The sequence below is a fragment of the Trichomonas vaginalis genome, chromosome II (genome assembly GCF_026262505.1).
Source record: "Trichomonas vaginalis G3 chromosome II, whole genome shotgun sequence".
Taxonomy (NCBI): Eukaryota; Parabasalia; order Trichomonadida; family Trichomonadidae; genus Trichomonas; species Trichomonas vaginalis.
In genome coordinates, this window is record NC_067204.1 from 13488923 (window position 1) to 13509288 (window position 20366).

General features: G+C 32.3%; 7 protein-coding genes and 1 pseudogene across 8 annotated transcripts, besides 4 other annotated features; 4 read left to right on the plus strand and 4 right to left on the minus strand.

Moving 5' to 3' along the window:
- Nucleotides 1-3166: part of a mobile genetic element that runs on past the window's edge.
- On the minus strand, nucleotides 1526-2425 carry TVAGG3_0539440 (uncharacterized protein; the record flags this gene model as incomplete). Its single annotated transcript, XM_051237862.1, has 1 exon — nucleotides 1526-2425. The coding sequence occupies one exon, from the start codon at nucleotides 2423-2425 to the stop codon at nucleotides 1526-1528; it is 900 nt and encodes a 299-aa protein (XP_051095686.1).
- A 149-nt stretch (nucleotides 3167-3315) lies between the features above and the next one.
- Nucleotides 3316-4955, minus strand: TVAGG3_0539450 (annotated as a pseudogene). The gene has a single exon. A coding segment is annotated over exon 1 (1640 nt).
- Nucleotides 4956-7104: 2149 nt separating this feature from the next.
- Nucleotides 7105-7142: a mobile genetic element.
- Nucleotides 7143-7693: 551 nt separating this feature from the next.
- Nucleotides 7694-7730: a mobile genetic element.
- Nucleotides 7731-11515: 3785 nt separating this feature from the next.
- Nucleotides 11516-12819: a mobile genetic element.
- TVAGG3_0539490 (Mariner transposase) lies at nucleotides 11596-12723 on the minus strand (the record flags this gene model as incomplete). Its single annotated transcript, XM_051237863.1, has 1 exon — nucleotides 11596-12723. The coding sequence occupies one exon, from the start codon at nucleotides 12721-12723 to the stop codon at nucleotides 11596-11598; it is 1128 nt and encodes a 375-aa protein (XP_051095687.1).
- Nucleotides 12820-12864: 45 nt separating the features above from the next.
- TVAGG3_0539500 (uncharacterized protein) lies at nucleotides 12865-13197 on the plus strand (the record flags this gene model as incomplete). Its single annotated transcript, XM_001320417.1, has 1 exon — nucleotides 12865-13197. One exon carries the CDS (start codon nucleotides 12865-12867, stop codon nucleotides 13195-13197), a length of 333 nt encoding a protein of 110 aa, XP_001320452.1.
- A 202-nt stretch (nucleotides 13198-13399) lies between these two features.
- Nucleotides 13400-15870, minus strand: TVAGG3_0539510 (ERAD pathway; the record flags this gene model as incomplete). Its single annotated transcript, XM_001320416.2, has 1 exon — nucleotides 13475-15856. The coding sequence occupies one exon, from the start codon at nucleotides 15854-15856 to the stop codon at nucleotides 13475-13477; it is 2382 nt and encodes a 793-aa protein (XP_001320451.1).
- A 352-nt stretch (nucleotides 15871-16222) lies between these two features.
- On the plus strand, nucleotides 16223-17302 carry TVAGG3_0539520 (histone acetyltransferase protein; the record flags this gene model as incomplete). The annotated part of the gene is made up of 1 exon (XM_001320415.1): nucleotides 16223-17302. The coding sequence occupies one exon, from the start codon at nucleotides 16223-16225 to the stop codon at nucleotides 17300-17302; it is 1080 nt and encodes a 359-aa protein (XP_001320450.1).
- A 122-nt stretch (nucleotides 17303-17424) lies between these two features.
- TVAGG3_0539530 (bromodomain family) lies at nucleotides 17425-17973 on the plus strand (the record flags this gene model as incomplete). Its single annotated transcript, XM_001320414.1, has 1 exon — nucleotides 17425-17973. One exon carries the CDS (start codon nucleotides 17425-17427, stop codon nucleotides 17971-17973), a length of 549 nt encoding a protein of 182 aa, XP_001320449.1.
- A 1294-nt stretch (nucleotides 17974-19267) lies between these two features.
- TVAGG3_0539540 (acetylation-dependent protein binding) lies at nucleotides 19268-20336 on the plus strand (the record flags this gene model as incomplete). Its single annotated transcript, XM_001320413.1, has 1 exon — nucleotides 19417-20208. The coding sequence occupies one exon, from the start codon at nucleotides 19417-19419 to the stop codon at nucleotides 20206-20208; it is 792 nt and encodes a 263-aa protein (XP_001320448.1).
- Nucleotides 20337-20366: the final 30 nt, after the last annotated feature.

Sequence of the window (20366 nt, forward strand, 5' to 3'; positions counted from 1 at the left end):
TTTCAGCGGAAATTTAATAAGGTTATTTATTTCATCAAGTTCAAAAAGTTTATCAGGTTTTGATTTAAAATTTTCTTCATACCATACGATAAATGATTCATTTAAATAACTTAAAATCATGTTAATATCCCATTTCGCTATCACATTATTTATATACATATCATACGTTTTTTCAAGGTCATCTTTAATAAATGATATATAATCTGAAGGGTCTAAAAGAATGGGATTAAATTTACCACTCACAGAAACGAGAGTAACATTATAAATTCCGCTAACTGTTAAATTTAATTCACAGTTATTATTCGAAATAATATTGATAATTGACATTTTTATTACGATTAAAAATATGGTAAAGCGTTATTTTCCAGTGATAAATAAAACTAGAATAAGATTACCTCAAGAATTCATAAATTCAACGAATAAGAAATTCATTCATGTTATAAATTTTAGTGTTTTCAGAAAATATGAGTCAATGTCATATTCATCAACAGGTTATATTTCACTTCATTCAAATTTAGTTCAATCAAACCCATATAATGACCATTTCATAAGATTTTCAGATGGTATTAAAAATGTAATTGATAGATTAAAATATGAACAGATTGACAATATCGAATTTTTGGAATTTTGGTTTAAATATCCCGATGGAAAAAAGATTGAAGTTAAAGATAAAGCTGATACTATAACAAAAACAATTACAATGACCGATCCGGATAGTGGGGAACAAAAAGAAATAAAACAAACGATAGAAACTGGTGAAAGGTCAATTATTATTGATTATGATTCAAAGGATTATTATTCGATAATGTTAATGCTTGAATATTAAATAGCCTTAACAAAGAATTTTTCAAGTGATATTTTATATTCATCAACTATTTTATTATAAATATCATTATATGTTAAATGAAGTTCAGTTGTTGTTCCGTTCTTTGATATCTTAATTGTGCTAATATCCTTTATAGGATTTATTTTTGCAACTGTTCCGCAGCATGAAACCTCATCATCTATGAAAAATTGAATCTTAACGTCTGAATCTTGAACATCACAAAGAATGGCGATAATGTGAATTAATGATTCATAAGGTAAAATAATTAAACCGGATTGGTCAATTAAATTTATTATTGAATCATAATTATTAATTATTATATCACGGTAAATTTTCATTAATTCAGAATTAATGTCTATTTTATATGGGTTCTCGATGTTTGATGAAAGTGGTGGGGGTATGTTGGATAAGTGGGAATTTCAACAGGTTCTTTACCAGGTTCAGATAAAATGATTGGGTCTCCATTCTCATGGTTTTCTTCATTCTCCTCCTTTTTCGGTAAGTCACGAGTTAATAAATTTGGTTGAGTTGCTGACCTTGTTAATTCGGGCTAACATTAACTTTAACATTTTGAATAATTCGTGATTTATCATCATTTACGTTATAACCAACCGTAATCTCTGCTTTTGCGTTAGTGTTCTTTTGACTAGTGAAACGTCTTCTCATTTATAATCGAATAAAAAAAATATATTTAAACTTTTATTTTGCTGGAACTTTTGAATCTATTATTCCCTGTATTTGTTCATGAAGTTGATTTTTAGCATTTTCATCGAAATTAATAGACCGAATATATTCATTAATTGCATTCTTATAATCATCTGATTTCTCAAATTTTCTTTTATCTGATTCCTTAACTAAATCATAAGTTAAACCTCGTTGCTGATATAATGGTTTCTTAATTAAATCTTTGAATGCTTGAGATAAAGCACCTGATGCAATTCTTGCTACTATAATTGGTTGGAATTGCTGTTTAAGTTCATCTTTAACATTTGCGAAAACTGGATCGAATAAAGCAACTTTAAAGAATTTCTTAGCTGAAATTTCAGGTCTAATATTTGCATATTGACCATCAAACTGGTTAGAATATCGTGGTAATCCATCCGGTCCCTCTTCAATAGCATTTAATTCTTCATTGAAATAAGAATATGGATTATGACGGTATGAATTAATTGGACCATTTTCACCTTCTCCAATGTATTGTTTAACAGCTTTTCCATTTTCATCAAATTGCATAGGATAACGTTCATTATATGCTTTACGTTTAGGATAATCAGTTATAGTTAATTTATAACCATTTATGACTTTAATATTACCTTGACCATCAGTAACGAAAACTTCATTTATACCATCAGGTTTTCCATTTGGACCCGTAATGTCTGCTTCGTGTGCTTCCCAATTTGGACCTTGACGTTTGGCATATGCTTGAGCTTCTGGTAATGTTAAAACGTTTCTCATTTGTTTAACATCTTTTTGAAGACCAGCAACAATATGAACTAATTCTTTCATTCCATCAGGAACTTTCATAGTTCTATTATATGCACCCTTTTTGTTTGTTCCTTGTTTTAATGGAACCTGTAGAAGATTTGCCATTTCTGTCATGTTTAATTATAAATAAAAAATAAAAATTAATTATAAAAAGTTAATCAAATTTAACACTTCCTTTATTTAAATCAACTATTATTTTTCCATGTTCACCTAATTGCTGATATTGTGTGTAAAGTTCATTAATGCTCATTGGTAAATTCACTTGATAAAGCATAACGTTCAACTGTTGACGACTAAACCCACTGAAAATGAAAAGGGTTGATAGATTTGATTTAATGTTTGTGCTTAATGCTTTGAAATATTGAACAGCCATAAAGAATGAACACTGAATGTGTCGACATTGAGTTAATAACTGATTAAAATATGATTTCTCATTTGTTATTAGTTTTGATTTCACTGCATCATCTAGAAAAATGAGTGAATGCAAAAATTCTCTATCAAAATTTGAAATAGAAAGTGTTTCAAATAATTCATCCCGTTGTTTATCAATAATTTTATCCTCTAATCCTTGCTTCTTGATTGTATTATATAATTCTTTATACATTAAAAAGTTTTTTAAATAATCTTCTGCTTCTTCTTGTGATAAATAAATAATTGGAATTTTGATTAAATGCTTTAAAGATTCAAATGTATCATCTGAAGGTGAACCTGAACGGTTGATATAAATTAACACATGTGAATGGGGGAAGTGTTAGCAATAATGATAATTTGTTTTAATATCGTTAATGTTTTACCTTTATTTTGTTTACCAATTGCTGCAGTGATTGAATTTAAGTAACATTCAGAATATGGAATTTTCATTAATTTTTCCTTAGATAGAGCATTTCTATTATCACTCAATGCTTCATTAATCATATCATCTACGTATGTATTATATACTCCGCTAATTCTTCATAAGGGGTGGATGAATTTAAATCCATTTAATCAAAAATAAATTTATAATTTTAAACATTTCTATTCATCAATATTTCATCATATGAACTTCTATACTGTGGTGGTGTACCTGTTGGATGATATTTCAAACCTTCATCCGGTGTCCATGTCCAATACGTAGTCCTAGTAAACCAAACCTGAGGAGGATTTGTCACCTTTGAACAGTAAGTGTCATTTTCACCCTGAATGATTGGATAAGCTTTCACTTGTACTGTAACTTGTGAGTTGAAAGTTTCTAATCCATCAAAGAATATACCCGCTCCATCACGTTGAACTGGAATAGTGCATAAGAATGAAGTTTGGTCTTTCCATGTTCTAGCTAATGGCGTGCCATTATCATCATTCAGTGGTCTAGTTAATGAGTCCTCGTATTCTTCTGTGCATTCATTCACTCCATCTAAATCAGAAGCTTGAAGCATACGTGTAAAGAATATGTCACCCACTGTGGTCATCGCTTGATCGGGGAAGTTTCTGGAATCTATAGTGACCTGAAGACCTCGAAGCATTGGATTTTCTAAAACTGTTCTTTGCATTGCATTCTTCGGAAATGTTAACACAACATCTGTAACATTATGAAGAGCGTATGAGAAATCTGAGCTGATACCTTCAGGAGTGATGCAACCTCCATTTAGTGAACGAACGTCAATATGTTGAGCTGGAATCATGAATGGATCTTCCTTACTGAATAAACGTGGTATTGCTTTAACTGATTCTTCAATTAAACCGTATCCTGGTGTAATGCATTTATCCTCTAAAACTTCCATCTTTGTGCATGAAATAATAACGTCATCAACTGTTGCGTCAGCAGATGTAGCGGCTAAGCTTGTAATTAATTTGGCAGGAAGTCCGATTTGTTGGAATTTGCGATCATATTTATAAACATGATTCATAATCTTTTCATAATTTTCATCAGTTATCTTTTCATAAACGTAATTTTGTAAATCAGCAACTCTTAACGGGTCAACCTGACAAAATACTAAAGTATCCCTGAAAACATAATATTTAAGAATGATTTCACCAAATGATTTAGGATAATCATCGAACGCCTGAAATGCTAACAAATCATTTACCGGAATAATCATATCAAAAGTGATATCAACTTCTTCATTTGCGTTCTTGAAAACTTCTGAAGGGTCAATATATTTACCACATACTGAGTTATCATATTTTTGAACATTATTATATAACGAATGAACAAACTTTTTAACTTTCCTTTCTGATTTTGGTTTATATGTTGCAAATGCGAAAGATTCACGGGCGCAATCCATTGAAGATAACCGGCATCACCTCTTTCGGTTTCTACTTCTAATTGTTTAAAGCTTTGATTTGATGATTTGTAACCAACGAATAAACGCATGCATTTAAAAGCGGCATCACATGTGAAAGCTTTATTTGAAACTAGAGTTGCTTTAACTTTGCGTTTAATATATGTGTCACCTAATTGGTTCACATCATGAGCCGGATTTGTAATTCTTAAATGAGTTTGTTTATCATCAAAATATGGAGCATCAGAGTCATAGCATGAACTTTCAAGTTCTCTATAATATCTTCTACCGTCATTCTTTGCGAATATTTCATTTATCTTTTCGAATGAATGAAACACATTTCCATTAATCGGTTTAGTGTTTGGCACCAAATAGTTAGTCGTCATTTATTATAAATAAAAAATCAAAATTAAAAGATGAAAATGAATTTTTAATTTTAATGAAATAATCAACTATGGCTGCAGGTATATTTAAGAAACTGTGGGATAAAGTAAAAAGAGGAGCGCATAAAGTTTGGGAAACAATGAAGAAGGAGCAAATTGGATATTTAAGAATAAAGAAGCAATTAGTGACGTTGCTGAATCAATAACACCAAAAGCTGCCCCAATAAGAGAAATTTAAATAAAGGAGAAAAAGTTTATCAAAGACTTCAACCGATACTAAGATAAAAATAATATTTATTTTTCCACTATCTACCTCCTATTTTATTAAGTATTCCTTCAGCTATTCCACCAATTGCGTTACCTGCTTGTGCTCCCATCGCCGGATTACCTGCTTTAGTACCTAATACTCCACCTATGATAGTTCCTGCCGTTTTCGCTACTGGTGCCAAAAAGTTTGCAAGGGTTTAATAATCTTTTTATGAACCCAACCCGCAGCTTTCTTAATTCCATCCCATAATTTTTTAAAGAATCCTGCCGCCATTTCTGATTTAATATTAATTAAAAAATATATTTCATCACTTATATTCTAATTTTTATTTAATGATAAATGAAACCGATTTTAAAAATAAATGAAACAGAGGAGGAAGAAATAAATGAAAGTAAAATGTTCAACAAAAAATAAACGTTGTTAAACCAATTACTGAAATAAAAATTTTTTCATCTGTTGAAGAATTTAATGACTATTATGCTAATAATAAAAAATTATTTGAAGAATTGACAACGTGTAAATTGAATAAAATGTTTAAAGTTGATGGATTCAAAATTTCAAAAATAAAGGGGGTTAGTTTGAAATCTATTCCTCAATCAAGAATCACCTCATTAATGAAAATTGATGATTTAACAAAAAGAATAGAAGAGATTGAAGAAAGAATGAATCAAATAATTGATTTCATAAATTCAAATAATCATTAGTTTCTTAAAGTTCAATGTTGATTCTGAGACATGAATTTTTAAAGTTTATTTTTTTATTTTTTATTTCATTTTGTATTTCATTATGGTAGTGAATCTTTTATTCATGAAAATAATTATTTCTAATTTCTTTTACTCTCTCGTACATACTAGATTTGAAGAATTTCAGAACTTTTACCATAATCTCCTAAATGTTTTCTTATCCCTAACGTGTGCCAGTTATTATATGAAACTGAATAAACTTTATCTTTATCTTTACACCTTTCATCACTTCCAATATATTTATATCTCAGTTTTGATTTAGCGTTTTCATATTCATTAGCGTTTAATAATTCACAGTCTTCCTTTTTAAATAAATGTTTTATGTATTCAGGATTTAATACTCTACGTTTATATGCTCCTAACTTAGTTCTAAAGGTTTTTCTACAAAATTTAGGAATTCCATCCTCTTTAATGTCATCAATGATTTCCATTTCATTATTTTCAATTTCTTCTTCTCGTTTATGAGGTCTTTGATTATGACTCCATTGATTCCATGAAATTAAATATTCTTTATCATTATATTTATACCTCATTAGCTTATTTTGGCTTTCATATTCATTTAATAATTCACAATCTTCATTTTTAAATTGAAGTTTAACCCATTCAGGATTTAAACAATGTTTAATTAATCGCGGAATATCTGACATCATCTATATATAGCTTCTTTTATAAAAGATAAAAAATAAATTATTTTAAAATTAATGTTAATTTTTTAAAATGTGTTTAGTATATAATATTTATTACTAATTTATTTAATAATGTCGCACTTTCTTACAAATTCATGACTTAAAAAACGTAAGAAAAAATTTTTATATCATCTATATATAGAAGATGTGAAAATATACCTTCATCTATATATAGACGTAACAAAAAAAGTCACACAACCCTTCCTATCCTACTACTGCAAATAAATAACATTCTAGATCAAATAATATCGAAAAAATGCTTTGTTTATTATTCTTGCTTTGGAAATTCTTTAGTTGAGCATTTTCTAGCACAAAGTGTAAATATAATTTCAAGAAATTAGCTGGGAAAAACTGCACTTCATATTGAATCATTATAAGTTGATTGTGAATTCGGTAAAACAACAACTTATAATAAAAGTTCTTTTATCTCATGTTGCTGATATTAATGCAGCTAATGTTGTAAACAGAAATTCATCAAAAGTGACACCTCAGAAAAGCTAAAATATTGAATTTTTGGAACTTTTGATAGAGCATGTTTTTAAATATTAATTTAAGTAAATGTATATTTTGTAAAGATTCTTTTTAATAAAAAAAATAAAATTTTGAAGAAGAACACAAAATCTTCTGAAAAATAATATCACATAAACTCATATTATTTTCTAATATATAACTATTTTATATAAACAAATTCAATGATCTTAAAAGCGAAGGATAAACCTCAAAATTTACGAAATAATGAGTGGAATATAATGCTTATCTATCATAAAACCATATGAAATATTCCCACTCATTATATTCGTAAATTTTGAGGTTTATCCTTCGCTTTTAAGATCATTGAATTTGATTTTTATATAAAATAGTTATATATTAGAAATAATATGAGTTTATGTGATATTCTTTTTCAGAAGATTTCATTCTATATGCCTATGAAAAGTACTCTCAAAACTAACTTTTTCCTAATTATAATTAAATTTAGAATATTGTATTATGCTTAGTATTATTTCATTTTTCTCATTCAATTTAGAATTTACAAATGTCAAAAAATTGAGAGCTGTCACTTTTGATGAATTTCTGTTTATTACATTTACGTATATGATAATTTTAATAACAGTCCACTTCATATTGCTTTTGGAAATTCATGAATAGATATTTCATAAGATCTCGTTTCAAATGGTGTTACAATCAATTGCAAGAACCAAAACAGAAAAACATTTCTTCATATTACAGAATATAATAACGATAGAGAAACTTCCCAATTTCTTATTTCAAATGGAGCTGATGTGAATACAAAAGATAATTTTGGGGAAACTCCACTTGAAATCGCTGTTGAAATTAATCACCAAGAAGTGATTGAAGTTTTAATTTCGCATGGGGTTAGCCCTGAGAAAAAAGGATAGTAAAAAGGCTCATATGGGACGAACTTTAAATTGAACGGTCAATTTAAAGCAAGTATTCAATTTTTTGGTCAATTTAAAGCAATCATATATGTAGTTTGTTTTAAAGGCTTGATCAATAACATATGATCAGTACTCGTTGAGTATGTTATGATGTTAAGAGATAATGGATAGTACACTTTAATATTGAAATTGAATTTGGATTATTATGCAATATTCTATAATATATATTATGATGATCATAAGAATGTGTTGTATGTGATGACACTTAAGTATCATTGATATTTTTTAATTATTGAAAAAGTTAGTAAATAATATTTCTTAATGTGGTGTTCTATTTCGTGAATTCAATAATCACTGTTTTAGAATTTATAAGTATAAGTTGAAAATGATAAGCTTAGAATGACAAGCTGATGATGCCGGGATAAAAAATAATAATCTGTCAAAATGCTCATTTTAATATAAGAAGGTTAGGAAATGGACTTTGACCTTGAGAAAAAGCCCATCTTCTAACTTTCAGACGAATTTTGGTTAACATTGCGAGTGTCTGCTGCAAATCTCTGCTGAAGCAGCAGGCACTCGCAATTGTAGGCCATGGCAATTGTATTTATAGTGTTAGAATACAATTGCCATGACTTTTGTGTAATCATTTGATCTTCCTGGAAGGAGTTGCAATGGAAGCCAAACCCCACTCCATCCAGTATCAGAAAGCCAGAAAGGAAGTCTTAACCTTGAGAAAGGGCTTCCTTCTGGGCTTTCTGTGTTACATTGGATCATAATCTGTAGAGAAGGGAGTATTTGCAGATTCTGGCCTCTTATAAGGCCAGATCTTCGTATTTCATGCTTCCCAGGGCCGGATTTCTCTCCTCGCCATAGATCAGGACGGCATTTGAGAAGCCGGCCCTGAGTAATGTAAGCGAGGCTCTGGCCTCTACTGAGGCCAGAGCCTGTGATATTACGTCTTTCAGGGCCGAGTTTCTGCGAGAATGTCTATCATGTGGATGATCATCGCAAAACTCGGCCCTGAGGATGAATTTTGCAGGCTCTGGCCTCAGTAGGAGCCAGAGCTTGGTATTGTAGGATTCCCAGGGCCGGTTTTCGCTCCTGCCACCCGGGATAAGGGCGGCATTTGAGAAAGCCGGCCCTATGGATTTAAAGCGAAGCCCTGGCCTTTGCTATGGTCAGGGCCTGTGTATTTCTTTCTTTCAGGGCCGAAATGAGAGGAGATCGTCAATGATGTGGACGATCTCCCTCAAAATCGGCCCTGAGGATTGCATTTGTAGGCTCTGGCCTTTGCTAGGGTCAGAGCTTCGTTTGGTAAGTATCCCAAGGCCGGATTCCGCTCCTGCCGCCCGGGATAAGGGCTGCATTTGAGAAAGCCGGCCCTGGGTATTTAAAACGAGCCTGGCCTTTGCTGGGGCCAGAGCCTGTATCTGTATGTCTTTCAGGGGCCGAGTTCTTGCGAGACTGTCGACATGATCGACGATCATCGCAAAACTCGGCCCTGAGGATTGTTTTTGAAAGCTCTGGTCACTGCTAAGGCCAGAGCTTCGTATGGGCACTCTCTCGGAGCTGGATTCCTCTCCGGCCGCCCTGAATCAGGGCGGTCTTTGAGGAAACCGGCCCCGAGGATAGTTTGCGAAGCTCTGGCCTTAGCAATGACCAGAGCTTGTGATTTTAATGAAGAGCCAAGTTCCTCTCGGATCGTGCCTAATGAGGACGACCGTCGAGGAACTTGGCTCTGAGGAGATGAATTGTGAGCTCTGGCCTCAATGAAGGCCAGAGTTTTGAATGGAATGTTTTGATGGGATGAGCCAATGCTCAGTAAGCTCGTCCCATCAAAACATTCGATTAAAAATTGAATTAAAAATTATCGTAATTATTGAAAAATTACAACAATATTTTTGAATGATATTATTATATAATAAGAATTGAATAAATTTCTCACAAAATTAAATAAAAATTTCCAAAAAATATTAGAAAATTTTAAAAATTATTGAAAAAATAACAAATTTGATAAGAAAATTAAGGATTAGAGAAATTTAAGAAATATAGAAAATTTTTATTTATTATTGTAATGGGAAAATGAGGATATTTGAGGAGTTTTATACAGAATGTGATCTTTATAATTAAAAGAAATGAAGATATTCAAGAAAGGAGTTTACAAATGCAGGGTAAAGGAACAATACTCTGCATTTGTAAACTCCTTTCTTGAATTGAAATTCAATGAATCACATTCAAGTGAAAAAGTGCAAGCTATTCGAGAAAGGAGTTTACAAATGCAGGGTAAAGGAACAATACTCTGCATTTGTAAACTCCTTTCTTGAATTGAAATTCAATGAATCACATTCAAGTGAAAAAGTGCGAGTTTTCCTAATTTACACATATAAATGCAATATAATAGCAATATCACACTAAGCACAAATGTAATCTCAATCAAAACACATTATCTTCATAAATGTTAACAAATTTTTCTATTCACACATGTCTAATCATAAATAATTAAGTCTCTCCATCATTTATCGTCTAATCAAATATAATTTACATTCTCATTGATAATTGTTATATAAAAATAACATAGATTATATTTCAAATGAGACTCTTAGAGATTTTCTTATTTTAACATTGTAATAATATAGAATAGCATATAGATATATATGTAATAACGTATATATATGCTTATTTCTCTCATGTTTCGAAATGCAATGTGATATTCCACTCACTTTTTATAGAAATCTACCATACTCATAGGAATGATGACATATACATTTGTCTATCTTTCTACGTTGTAAAAACCTTCATTAGCCCTAAGCTCAAAGTTTTTCTCATTCATTGCTTTAAATTGACCAAAAAATTGAATACTTGCTTTAAATTGACCATTCAATTTAAAGTTCGTCCCAGGCTCATATGATCAAAATTAAAACTTAATTCCGGGACATTCTTTTTAATACGATCAAAAAGATCAATTCTAACTTTATACAATTCTTGCATTAAAGAATATAATATATTTACAACATTTAATTTTTTTTTATTCAATTGAAATTATAAATTTTTGTTTACATTCTTGCTCTCTCATGATATTGGTATGGTTAATCAAAAGTACATTAAAAATCATCATATCAATTATTACACTCATTTATAGTATTTTCAATGCACCATTTTCATGGATTTTCGAAAAAATGAAATCTAGATTTGCTGGTCGAAAGGAAAAAGTTTATCCAAGCTGGATCAAAGTTAATGATTTCGCAATAGGACCTCACGAACCTGGTCATACCTTAAATATCACACCTGATCCAAAAATCATCAATTATTTTGAAAGTCAAACCAAAGATACAAAATCATATATCGAGTACAAAGGGAGATTTCTATCAGCTATTGAAAATCTATTACGTTTCAACAGATTTTATACCTTAAATGAAGAAGATATTACAGTTTATGGACAGTTTGCAATGAAAAAATTTTTAGAAAAGTATAGGGTGTCCAAAGGTGTGTTTAGCACAAACCTGAATACTGCGAATAGAAATAAACAAGTTACATATATATAAAGTTTATTTAAATATAATCACCATTGGATTCAATCACGCGTTCGCAGCGATCGATCCAGGCTTGAAAGACACGCTTTAAATCATCATGAGAAAATTGCTCAAATTGCTCTCTTACAAAATTTTCAAGATCATCTGGACTCGCGAATTCGCGTCCTTCAGCTCTCTTTTTTAGCGTGCCGAATAAATAAAAGTCAGAGGGTGCAATATCAGGTGAATAAATTGGGTTTGGAACAACTTTGACATTGTTTTCCACCAAGTAATTCATTACCTTATGACTTTTGTGAACTCTTGAATTATCAAAATGAATTGCAAACTTTTGTTTTTGTTGTTTGGATTTCTCAAACTCATCAGAATTGATAATTTGAGTAAGAACATTGTCAATTAGATACTGAGCATTCATCGTATTAGGTTTTTGAAGAATATCAATTGCGATGATGCCATTCACGCCCCAAAAAACCGACAACATCATCATTGGTGTGTCAATTTTTTTCTTCGGGAATGTTTGCGGATTTTCATCCTTCGGGATCCACATGATTTTGGCTTCTGTTGCATATTGAAACCAAGACTCGTCCCCTGTTACTAAAAAGCGAAACTTCTTGGATTGATACGCACCCAATATAGAGAGGAGCTCTTTCGAAGATTGGACTCTAGATTTTTTTTGAACTGAATTAAGGTTGTGCGGAACCCAACGTGTATACGCTAGTTTGTAGTTCAAATAATTGTGCAGATAATAACTGACTGTTGTACGTGGTATCTTTGTCATCTCCTCTATCCTTCTGAGTGATGCTCTTGGGTCTTCATCTAGCGCTTGAAGAATTGCTTTGATTTTTCTTTGATCCGGCGATTTTTTGTCAATTTTTATGATGGGCGCCTTTTTGTTCATGAAGTGATACATCCTAACATGATACGTTACAGTGGAATAGCTAGGAGCATCCATACCGAAGCATTTTACCAATGTCTCGTAGATTTTTTTACAGTCTTTGCATTTTTTTGCAAGAGCGAGGATGTTTTCTTTATGATTCATTAAAAAAATGAAAAAAATCCCGCCAAAATTTCCCGCGAAACCGCCTCTTGTCTCAAAATTCATTTTATATCCCGGCATGGAGCCAAAATACAACTTACTCATCATATACATATATTCATATTTTTTATTATATATTTATAATCAGCATATATCTCCTTTAATAGTCTCATATAGAGCGCTGTGCTAAACGCACCTTTGGACACCCTATATTATCGTAGTGATCTTAAAGTGATTTATAGAATCAATGCAAACATGATTGAATATATATTCAAAGGAATCATTTTAGGATATGCAATCCAACATAATGCGAGTCAAGAAGTCATTGATTCTATCAAAGAATTTGGTTGTGGAACAACATATTCGAAGTTTTTCTTATTCACAGATCCATGGATTCCAAGAGACAAATACTATTCTATGCCTAAGATTGTTTATGAGACGGGTCAATATCTTTATCGATCAGATAAAACACCCGAAGAACTCAATCTCGAAGAGTTACATGTTGTTGAACATCCATGGCAAAAGAAAAAACCAGGTTCAACAAAACATCCTAAAAGAACGTCGATCCCACCATATATGAAATTATAGTTTAATTATCAGAGATATTCATTATTAATATTTCATTTTAATAAAAATTTTATTTATGTCAGTCTGACAGTTTCTTACGTGTTAATTGTTATGGATATTATTTCTTCAACTCCAATACTCACTCTATTCAACAACCAATAAATAACTATTTTAATGAACACAAAAAGCACGAAAAAAATATATATAAATCAATTTTTATTTTGTTTTTTTATATACTGATTCAAAAAAGAATTTATATAAATAATATAGCTATAAATAATAAATATACAAAATAGACTTATTCAGTGAAAGGTCCCATTGCTTCTTCTATTGATATGTTATCAGGAAGGAGGCTGAACAACCTCATCTTGATTTCAGCGAATCTTCTCATCTTTGCCGCTCTAATTCTATCAGCTGTTTCCTCTGTTTTCTCGAGAATTGTTGCGCATTTGTACAAAGCCTGAGGATTTCCTTGTTCAGCAGCCATGAAGTAGTACTTGTTTGCGTCTGCCTGTGATTGAGGAACTCCTGCACCATTCTCGTACATCGCGCCTAAGTTAAACATTGCGTTTGTGTTTCCTAATTCGATGGCTCTTCTGAACATTTTCACAGCAAGTTTAGAATCCTGAGTTACGCCTTTTCCATTCTGATACATTCTTCCGAGGTTTGAGTATGCGTAGCTGTTTCCGAGTGCTGCAGCTCTCTGGTAGTAAGAAGAAGCCTGTGCGTATCTTGGTTCTTCAGCACCACCGAAACCAGACTCGAGTAATTGTCCGCAGCAGATCATTCCGATTGGATCATTCATTTCTGCGGCCAATCTGTAGACAGCGAATGCCTCTTTGTATCTCATTGGACCTTCCTGGATCAGCATGTGTCCGTAGTTTGTGCAGCCGCGAGGAATCCTGCAGTTGGCGGCCTGTTCGAAGTAACGCCTTGCCTCAGTGATGTTCTGCTGGCAGCCGTTGCCGTAGAGATAGCATTCACCGAGATCATTCAGTGCCAAAGCGTTTTTCAGTTCAACGGAACTTTTGATCAGTTGGAAACCTTCTTCTGCATTTCTCTCAACGAGTTTGCCGCTGAGAAGTAGTTGGCCGAGCTTCAACATGGCTAATGAGTTGTTCTTCTCTGCAGCAAGTCGCATGTACTCAATACCACGGGAAATAGCATCAGTGTCACCTTTTTTCTTCATCAGAATTCTGCCAGCGTTGAAAAGTGCCAATTCATGGCCCTGGTCAGCTGCCAACATGTAGAACCTGAGTGCGTCGTCTTCGTCTTTGAGGATTTTCTCGAGATATCTCGCGTATTCGTTTTGGGCGGGTGCGGAACCGGCTTCTGCAGCGCGACGGAGGAAATCGCCTGTTCTTTGTCTCTGCGCCATATCATTGATATGCTTGAACAGGAATCGACCAACTTTGAGTGCTGCTTCGGTGTTTCCGAGTGATGCAGCGCGTTCATAAAATTGGATCGCGCTGTCGTTGATGTCATCTAGAGCAGCGTTGGTATTCATGATCTCTGCGGCACGGAGAAGAGCGTTACCGGCTTTTTCGACCATTTCTTTGTTATCGCGGTTCATTTCACCGTGAGCACCAGCGCAATCGTAGAAAGAAATGGCGTTTGGTATACTCTGTGGTGCAAAGCGATTGTTTCCTTCGAAGTAGATTCTGCCTAAGTTGCACAAAGCTTCGATTGATCCTTTATCTGCGGCCATGTTGAAGAAATTGAGGGATTGAGCATCGTCACGATCACAGTCTATGCCCTTCTCGAATTGTAGACCAACTTTGTTCATCGCTGCCGCGTTTCCGGATTCGGCAAATTTACAAAGTTGGAAGAAACGGACTTTTGATGGTACAGCGTAGACGTTGATGTTGATTTGCTTTGCGGCGAATGGAGTAAGCTTGTCTCTGTTGGCGTAATCCTTTGGTCCGAAGATTTCGTTTTCGGAAAACAAAGCTGTGATAAGAGAGTCCTCTGTAATACGATTTCCTTTGATTTCTGTGAAGCATCCTTCAAGGATGGCTTTTAATGCTTCTGGAGCGTCCTCTGGAATCGAAATATCTGTTGGAACTTTTTCTGTAAATATGGCCTTGAAGATCAAGCCGAGATCGAAAATATCGCCTTCATTGCTTGGTGCTTGCTCTGGTGGGTTCCAGAACTCTGGTCTGATCGTAGTTACGGTGTTTTGCGAGTAAGGAATGCCGTAGCCTGATACAAAGGAAGTTCCTTCTGGAGTAACTAACACGTTGTCTAAGTATAAGTTGTTATGAACGATTTTGGAGTTATGGAGGAAGCGAATAGCTGAGGCTGTTGAGACCGCGATGGATCTCTTTTGCTCTGGGGTAAATTTAACTTCACCTTTCTGAAGGATATCGAGAAGTGTTGGAAATCCTTGATTTTTCTGGAATATTGCTGGGTAAGTGAAATTTGATGTTTCAGGATGTGAAAAACCAACAATTGGGAGCAACGAAATGAAATCAATGTTCATTAGAGATGTAAGATACGCCCAGATCTTTGTGTTTTCTGGTAACCCATCCTTGATAAATGTAACAAAATACCTTTCTCCAGATTCAGAATTTTTAGCTGGAAAAACACATTGCTTCTCTTCATTAATGGGTGTATTAGCTTTTGCGATATCCGCTTCCGAAAAAGTTAAATCTGTAACGAAAACAGTATTCGCACTCATTTTTTTTACTTTATAGAAATATTTTTTTTTGGAAAGTGACGTAGATTTCGCTTTTTTCATTACATCACAAATCAAATAAATTATTTCTACCTTACAAAGATAAATATATTTATCTTATAATTGGCCAATTTTGGATCAGATTTATGACAATTTTTTTTTGAAACCAATCAAATCCCATAAACATAGTTTAGGTTAACATTTTCTCAATGAATATAGTATTATACTTCATTGAAATCAAGTATTTGCTGTTTTTGAATTCTCTAGAATTTAATATTTGGATATTAAGCGGTTATTCCTAATATCATATGATTAATTATCTATAATGGGAGTTAGAATTATGCTTACTGGATCATATCTTCACATTGGATGAAGAAATTATTTTCCCCACCAAAACCTTCAATGGGGAAATCATCATCATTCAAGAATCCATGGATCGAAGAAGATACAAATTCAAAAATAATAGGTTATAAGAAGTTAAATGTCTCAGATATCATTACAAATTTTGAAACTGATTCAAAAGCAAGTAAAATGGAAGAATTAAAAGATGAATTACAATTTAGAATCATACGAAATGATAATTGCTCTCAATCATTGATGTGGTTACTAGAAGCAAGAAATATTTTCATGTGCCAGCTATCAAACATGTCACAAGATTACATATCTGAGCTTGTTTTCAATCGTTATCATAAAACTCTTATCATTATTTATCAAGGCGTCGTTGTTGGCGGAATTTGTTTTAGAGAATTCGAAAAATTTGCAGAAATAGCATTTTGTGCAGTCGGAAACAAGTTTCATATCAATGGTTTTGGCTCATACATGATGGCACTTTTTAAAACTTACTTACAGACAGTTGGAATTCTTAATATTTTTACATATGGCGATGATACAGCATTAGTTTTCTTTCACAGACATGGATTCTCAAAACATACTGGCTTACAGTCTTCTGAATGGAAAGGATACTTAAAAGATTACGTAAATGCAACTTTACTAACATGCAAGATTAATCCTCAAATAGATTACACAATGATACATGCAGCTCTTGATGCAATGCTTAATACAATCGAAAAAGAGCTCGGTATGAGTAAAATTAACAGAGTAACGGAATTTCCTTTTACCAGAATTGAAGGTTTTATGGTTGACCAAAGGCCAAATCGTGTTGTCGAAGATAAAAATATGTCTGCTGCTTTCGCCGCACTTTTGAATTATTCCAAAGCTGATTTGTTTTGGAAAGTACCACAACAAGAGCTGGGTTCAGAGTATTCATTATCTAAGGTTTATAAAAATCTAATTAAGAATACTTATCATTCTTATGAAGAATTTTCGAATGATGTGATCAAAGTATTTCAGTCAGTTATAGATAATTCGCCTGACACAAATACATTCACTAAAGCAGCCAAGAAAGTTATTGAAAAAGCCCAAGAAATTTTACAAAAATACAAACCATAGAGCTTTATCTTTGTTTATATTCTTGTTTTATTTGTATTCTAAAATTTGTTTGCATATATTAGGTTTAAATAGAGAACTGCGTCCAATGTTTTTTTTGCCATGTAAATTATTGAAATATCAAAATGTCAAATGCTATGAAGAATACAAGAAACCAATTCACTGTTACTCAAGAAATGACACAGATTCAGAAGAAGTATATTCTTCAGATCACTAATAATATTTATGACCTTCCTATTGCAGCTGAATTTCGTGATCCAGTCGAAACAAAAGAATATTATGAAAAGCTAAAGAAACCAATGGACTTATCTATCGTTTTACACAGAATAAAAAAGAATGAATATCAATCTGTTGAAAAATGGAAAGAAGATATGAACTTAATTTGGAAAAACTACCAAAACGTGTATTCAGATCAAAGACAACTTCCATATATTATTGCCTCTGAACTTGCAAGACTATTCAAGGATATGAGCGATAATATTCCCAGAACTGAAATTGAAGAATGGAAATATAAATGTAAACAAGCAACTTTGGAAATTGGAACTATCATTGAAGCCAGACCTGATCAACAGAAGAAGCTCATCAACCCATCAGGCTTATTGAAACTTAAGCTCCCAGTCAAGCAACATAAGATCTTACTCAGAGTTACATCTCAAACCATAGAAAAGCAATAATCATTATACCTTAAGAATTCAAAAAATTCTACCTTCTATTTCATATTAATAAATATTTTAATGTTTGATAACAAATTTTGGATGCTTTTTTATTTGCGATGAATTGCGTTGCGTTATCCACATATGAATATCATTATTTTAATTTGCTCTAATAATGATTGGATATTTTGGGCGATATAGAAATGAAAATTGAATGGTTTACGTCTCGATGCCGATATGAAGTGGAGCCCCAAATATGACAAACTGATGATTTTGATTTGAGACTATTTATTTTTAATAGCATACTTGTGTTCATAAAAAATCTAACACACGAACCAAACAATCTCTCTATACGAGGCTCATTCAAGAAAAATATCATTTCGTAAAAGAATTATTTTTTGCTTTCATATCGGATAAATTAATAATAATACCTTTTAATCGATTGCAGTAGCTATGCTTAACAAAAGCCTATTTTTTCGCAGAAACATTCCTTATCACACAAAGGATAACCCTTTGCTACATAGTACATAGTCTTTAAGTTCTTTGACATATAGCTTCTGCATAATGGAACAATAGGTTCTCTAAATTCTGAGCACCATCCCATGGTTGCATTAAAAACTCTTGGATATGATGCTCCAGAACGGGCTAACTTAAGGAAGTCATCTCCAAATTCTTCACATATGAAGCAGTATGAACCTGAGAATATGAGTCCCAATAAGAGGAAGAACATTTTATTCAACTGAATTGTATTGAATTTTTCTGATATCTTCAATTTTTTTCTGAGGATCAGATCGACGAATGTTTGATTCTTTGCTAAATCTTTATTACACATGAAATAGGAGAATTATTTTGATCTGACACAAGGACAAATTTTCGGATACGGAAAGCTTTTTAACATGAATTGTATCTATTTATTACACATATAGAGTAAGAATCAGTTATAGGATTTAGTTCAGCTCTATTCACAACATATAACACTATGCTTATAAAAATTGCTTGGTATTCTAAACTTAATACTTTTATTATAATATATCTTTCTAATCGATGGGGAAAACTGGACTTAGTAAGCTCTATTTAGAGTGTTATAATTGATAAAATTCCATAAATAAATTTGTTCATCTGCTACAATTGGTAGAGCGTATGAACCATCAGATATACAGATAACCTGCATTGTTGGATCATTATATCCTTGAAATTCATTAAAATTTACTTATTCACGTCCATCCAATTTCATATCAAAAGGATGAATACGATGGACAGCAAATTTTCTACAAGTTGAAGCCCAGGATATATATGAAATTGTTTGATATGATTGAATAGAAGGATTTCCTTTAAATTGTAATATTTTTTTTATTAAAGATGAATTGGGATCATTATATATAAATTTCATATTTTTTTGCTCTAAAATTGATTGGATATTTTTGGTGCGATATTTTGATAATAAAAGTGACATATAAAACAATTATGAACACATATGATCATAATTACTGCAACAAAATGCTCAGCCATTTCAAAAAGCAACCAATGTGCAAGCCATTCTTGAATCCTGTCGATCCAGTTGCCGATTCTTGCCCAACATATTACTCAATTATCAAACATCCAATGGATTTTTCAACAATGAAAAAGAAATTAGCTCAAAATCAATACGAAACAGTCGATGCCTTTATAGATGATATTAGACTGGTTGCTAAAAATGCAAAAATGTTTAACGGAGATTCTAGTATTATTGGAATGTCAGCGGATGACATGATTGCTGAAGTCGACAAAATGCTTGCTGAGAAGTGTACATGCCCAGAAGAAGAATGGTACTTTAGTGTTCAAGATGGTTCAGATAAATTAAGCGCTCATATCTTGAACGCACCAGCTTCAGTATCTTTCATACCAGAACTAACATTACCAGACAATTTTGATGAGGAATTACTTGATGAAGAGCATAAAGCAAAAATAAACGAAATTATCGAAAAATTTGTTGGAGTTAAAATTGCAACAGCATGGAAGTTTTTGGATCGAACAAACAGATCTGCTATCTTGGATATACTTAAAGATGTCACTTTCCCAGAAAAAGAGAAAGTAGAAGAAGAAAAGAAGGAAGAAGAACAAAAAGAAGAAGAGAAGAAAGAAGAGGAACCAAAAGAAGAAGAAAAGAAAGAAGAGCCAAAGGAGGAGGAGAAGAAAGAAGAGGAAAAAAAGGAAGAAGAACAAAAAGAAGAAAAGAAAGATGAAGATAAAAAAGAAGAAGAGAAGAAAGAAGAATAGACCCTTTTAAGGTCACAAATCACTTGTTTATAACTATTATGTTTATTGTGTGCTATTGAACTTTAAAAAATTAATCCTGTTTTTACAACAATTTTTCTTTTACAAAATGGTTTCTTGTAACTATAAATATCTTATTTGGCATATCGAAAGCTTTTATG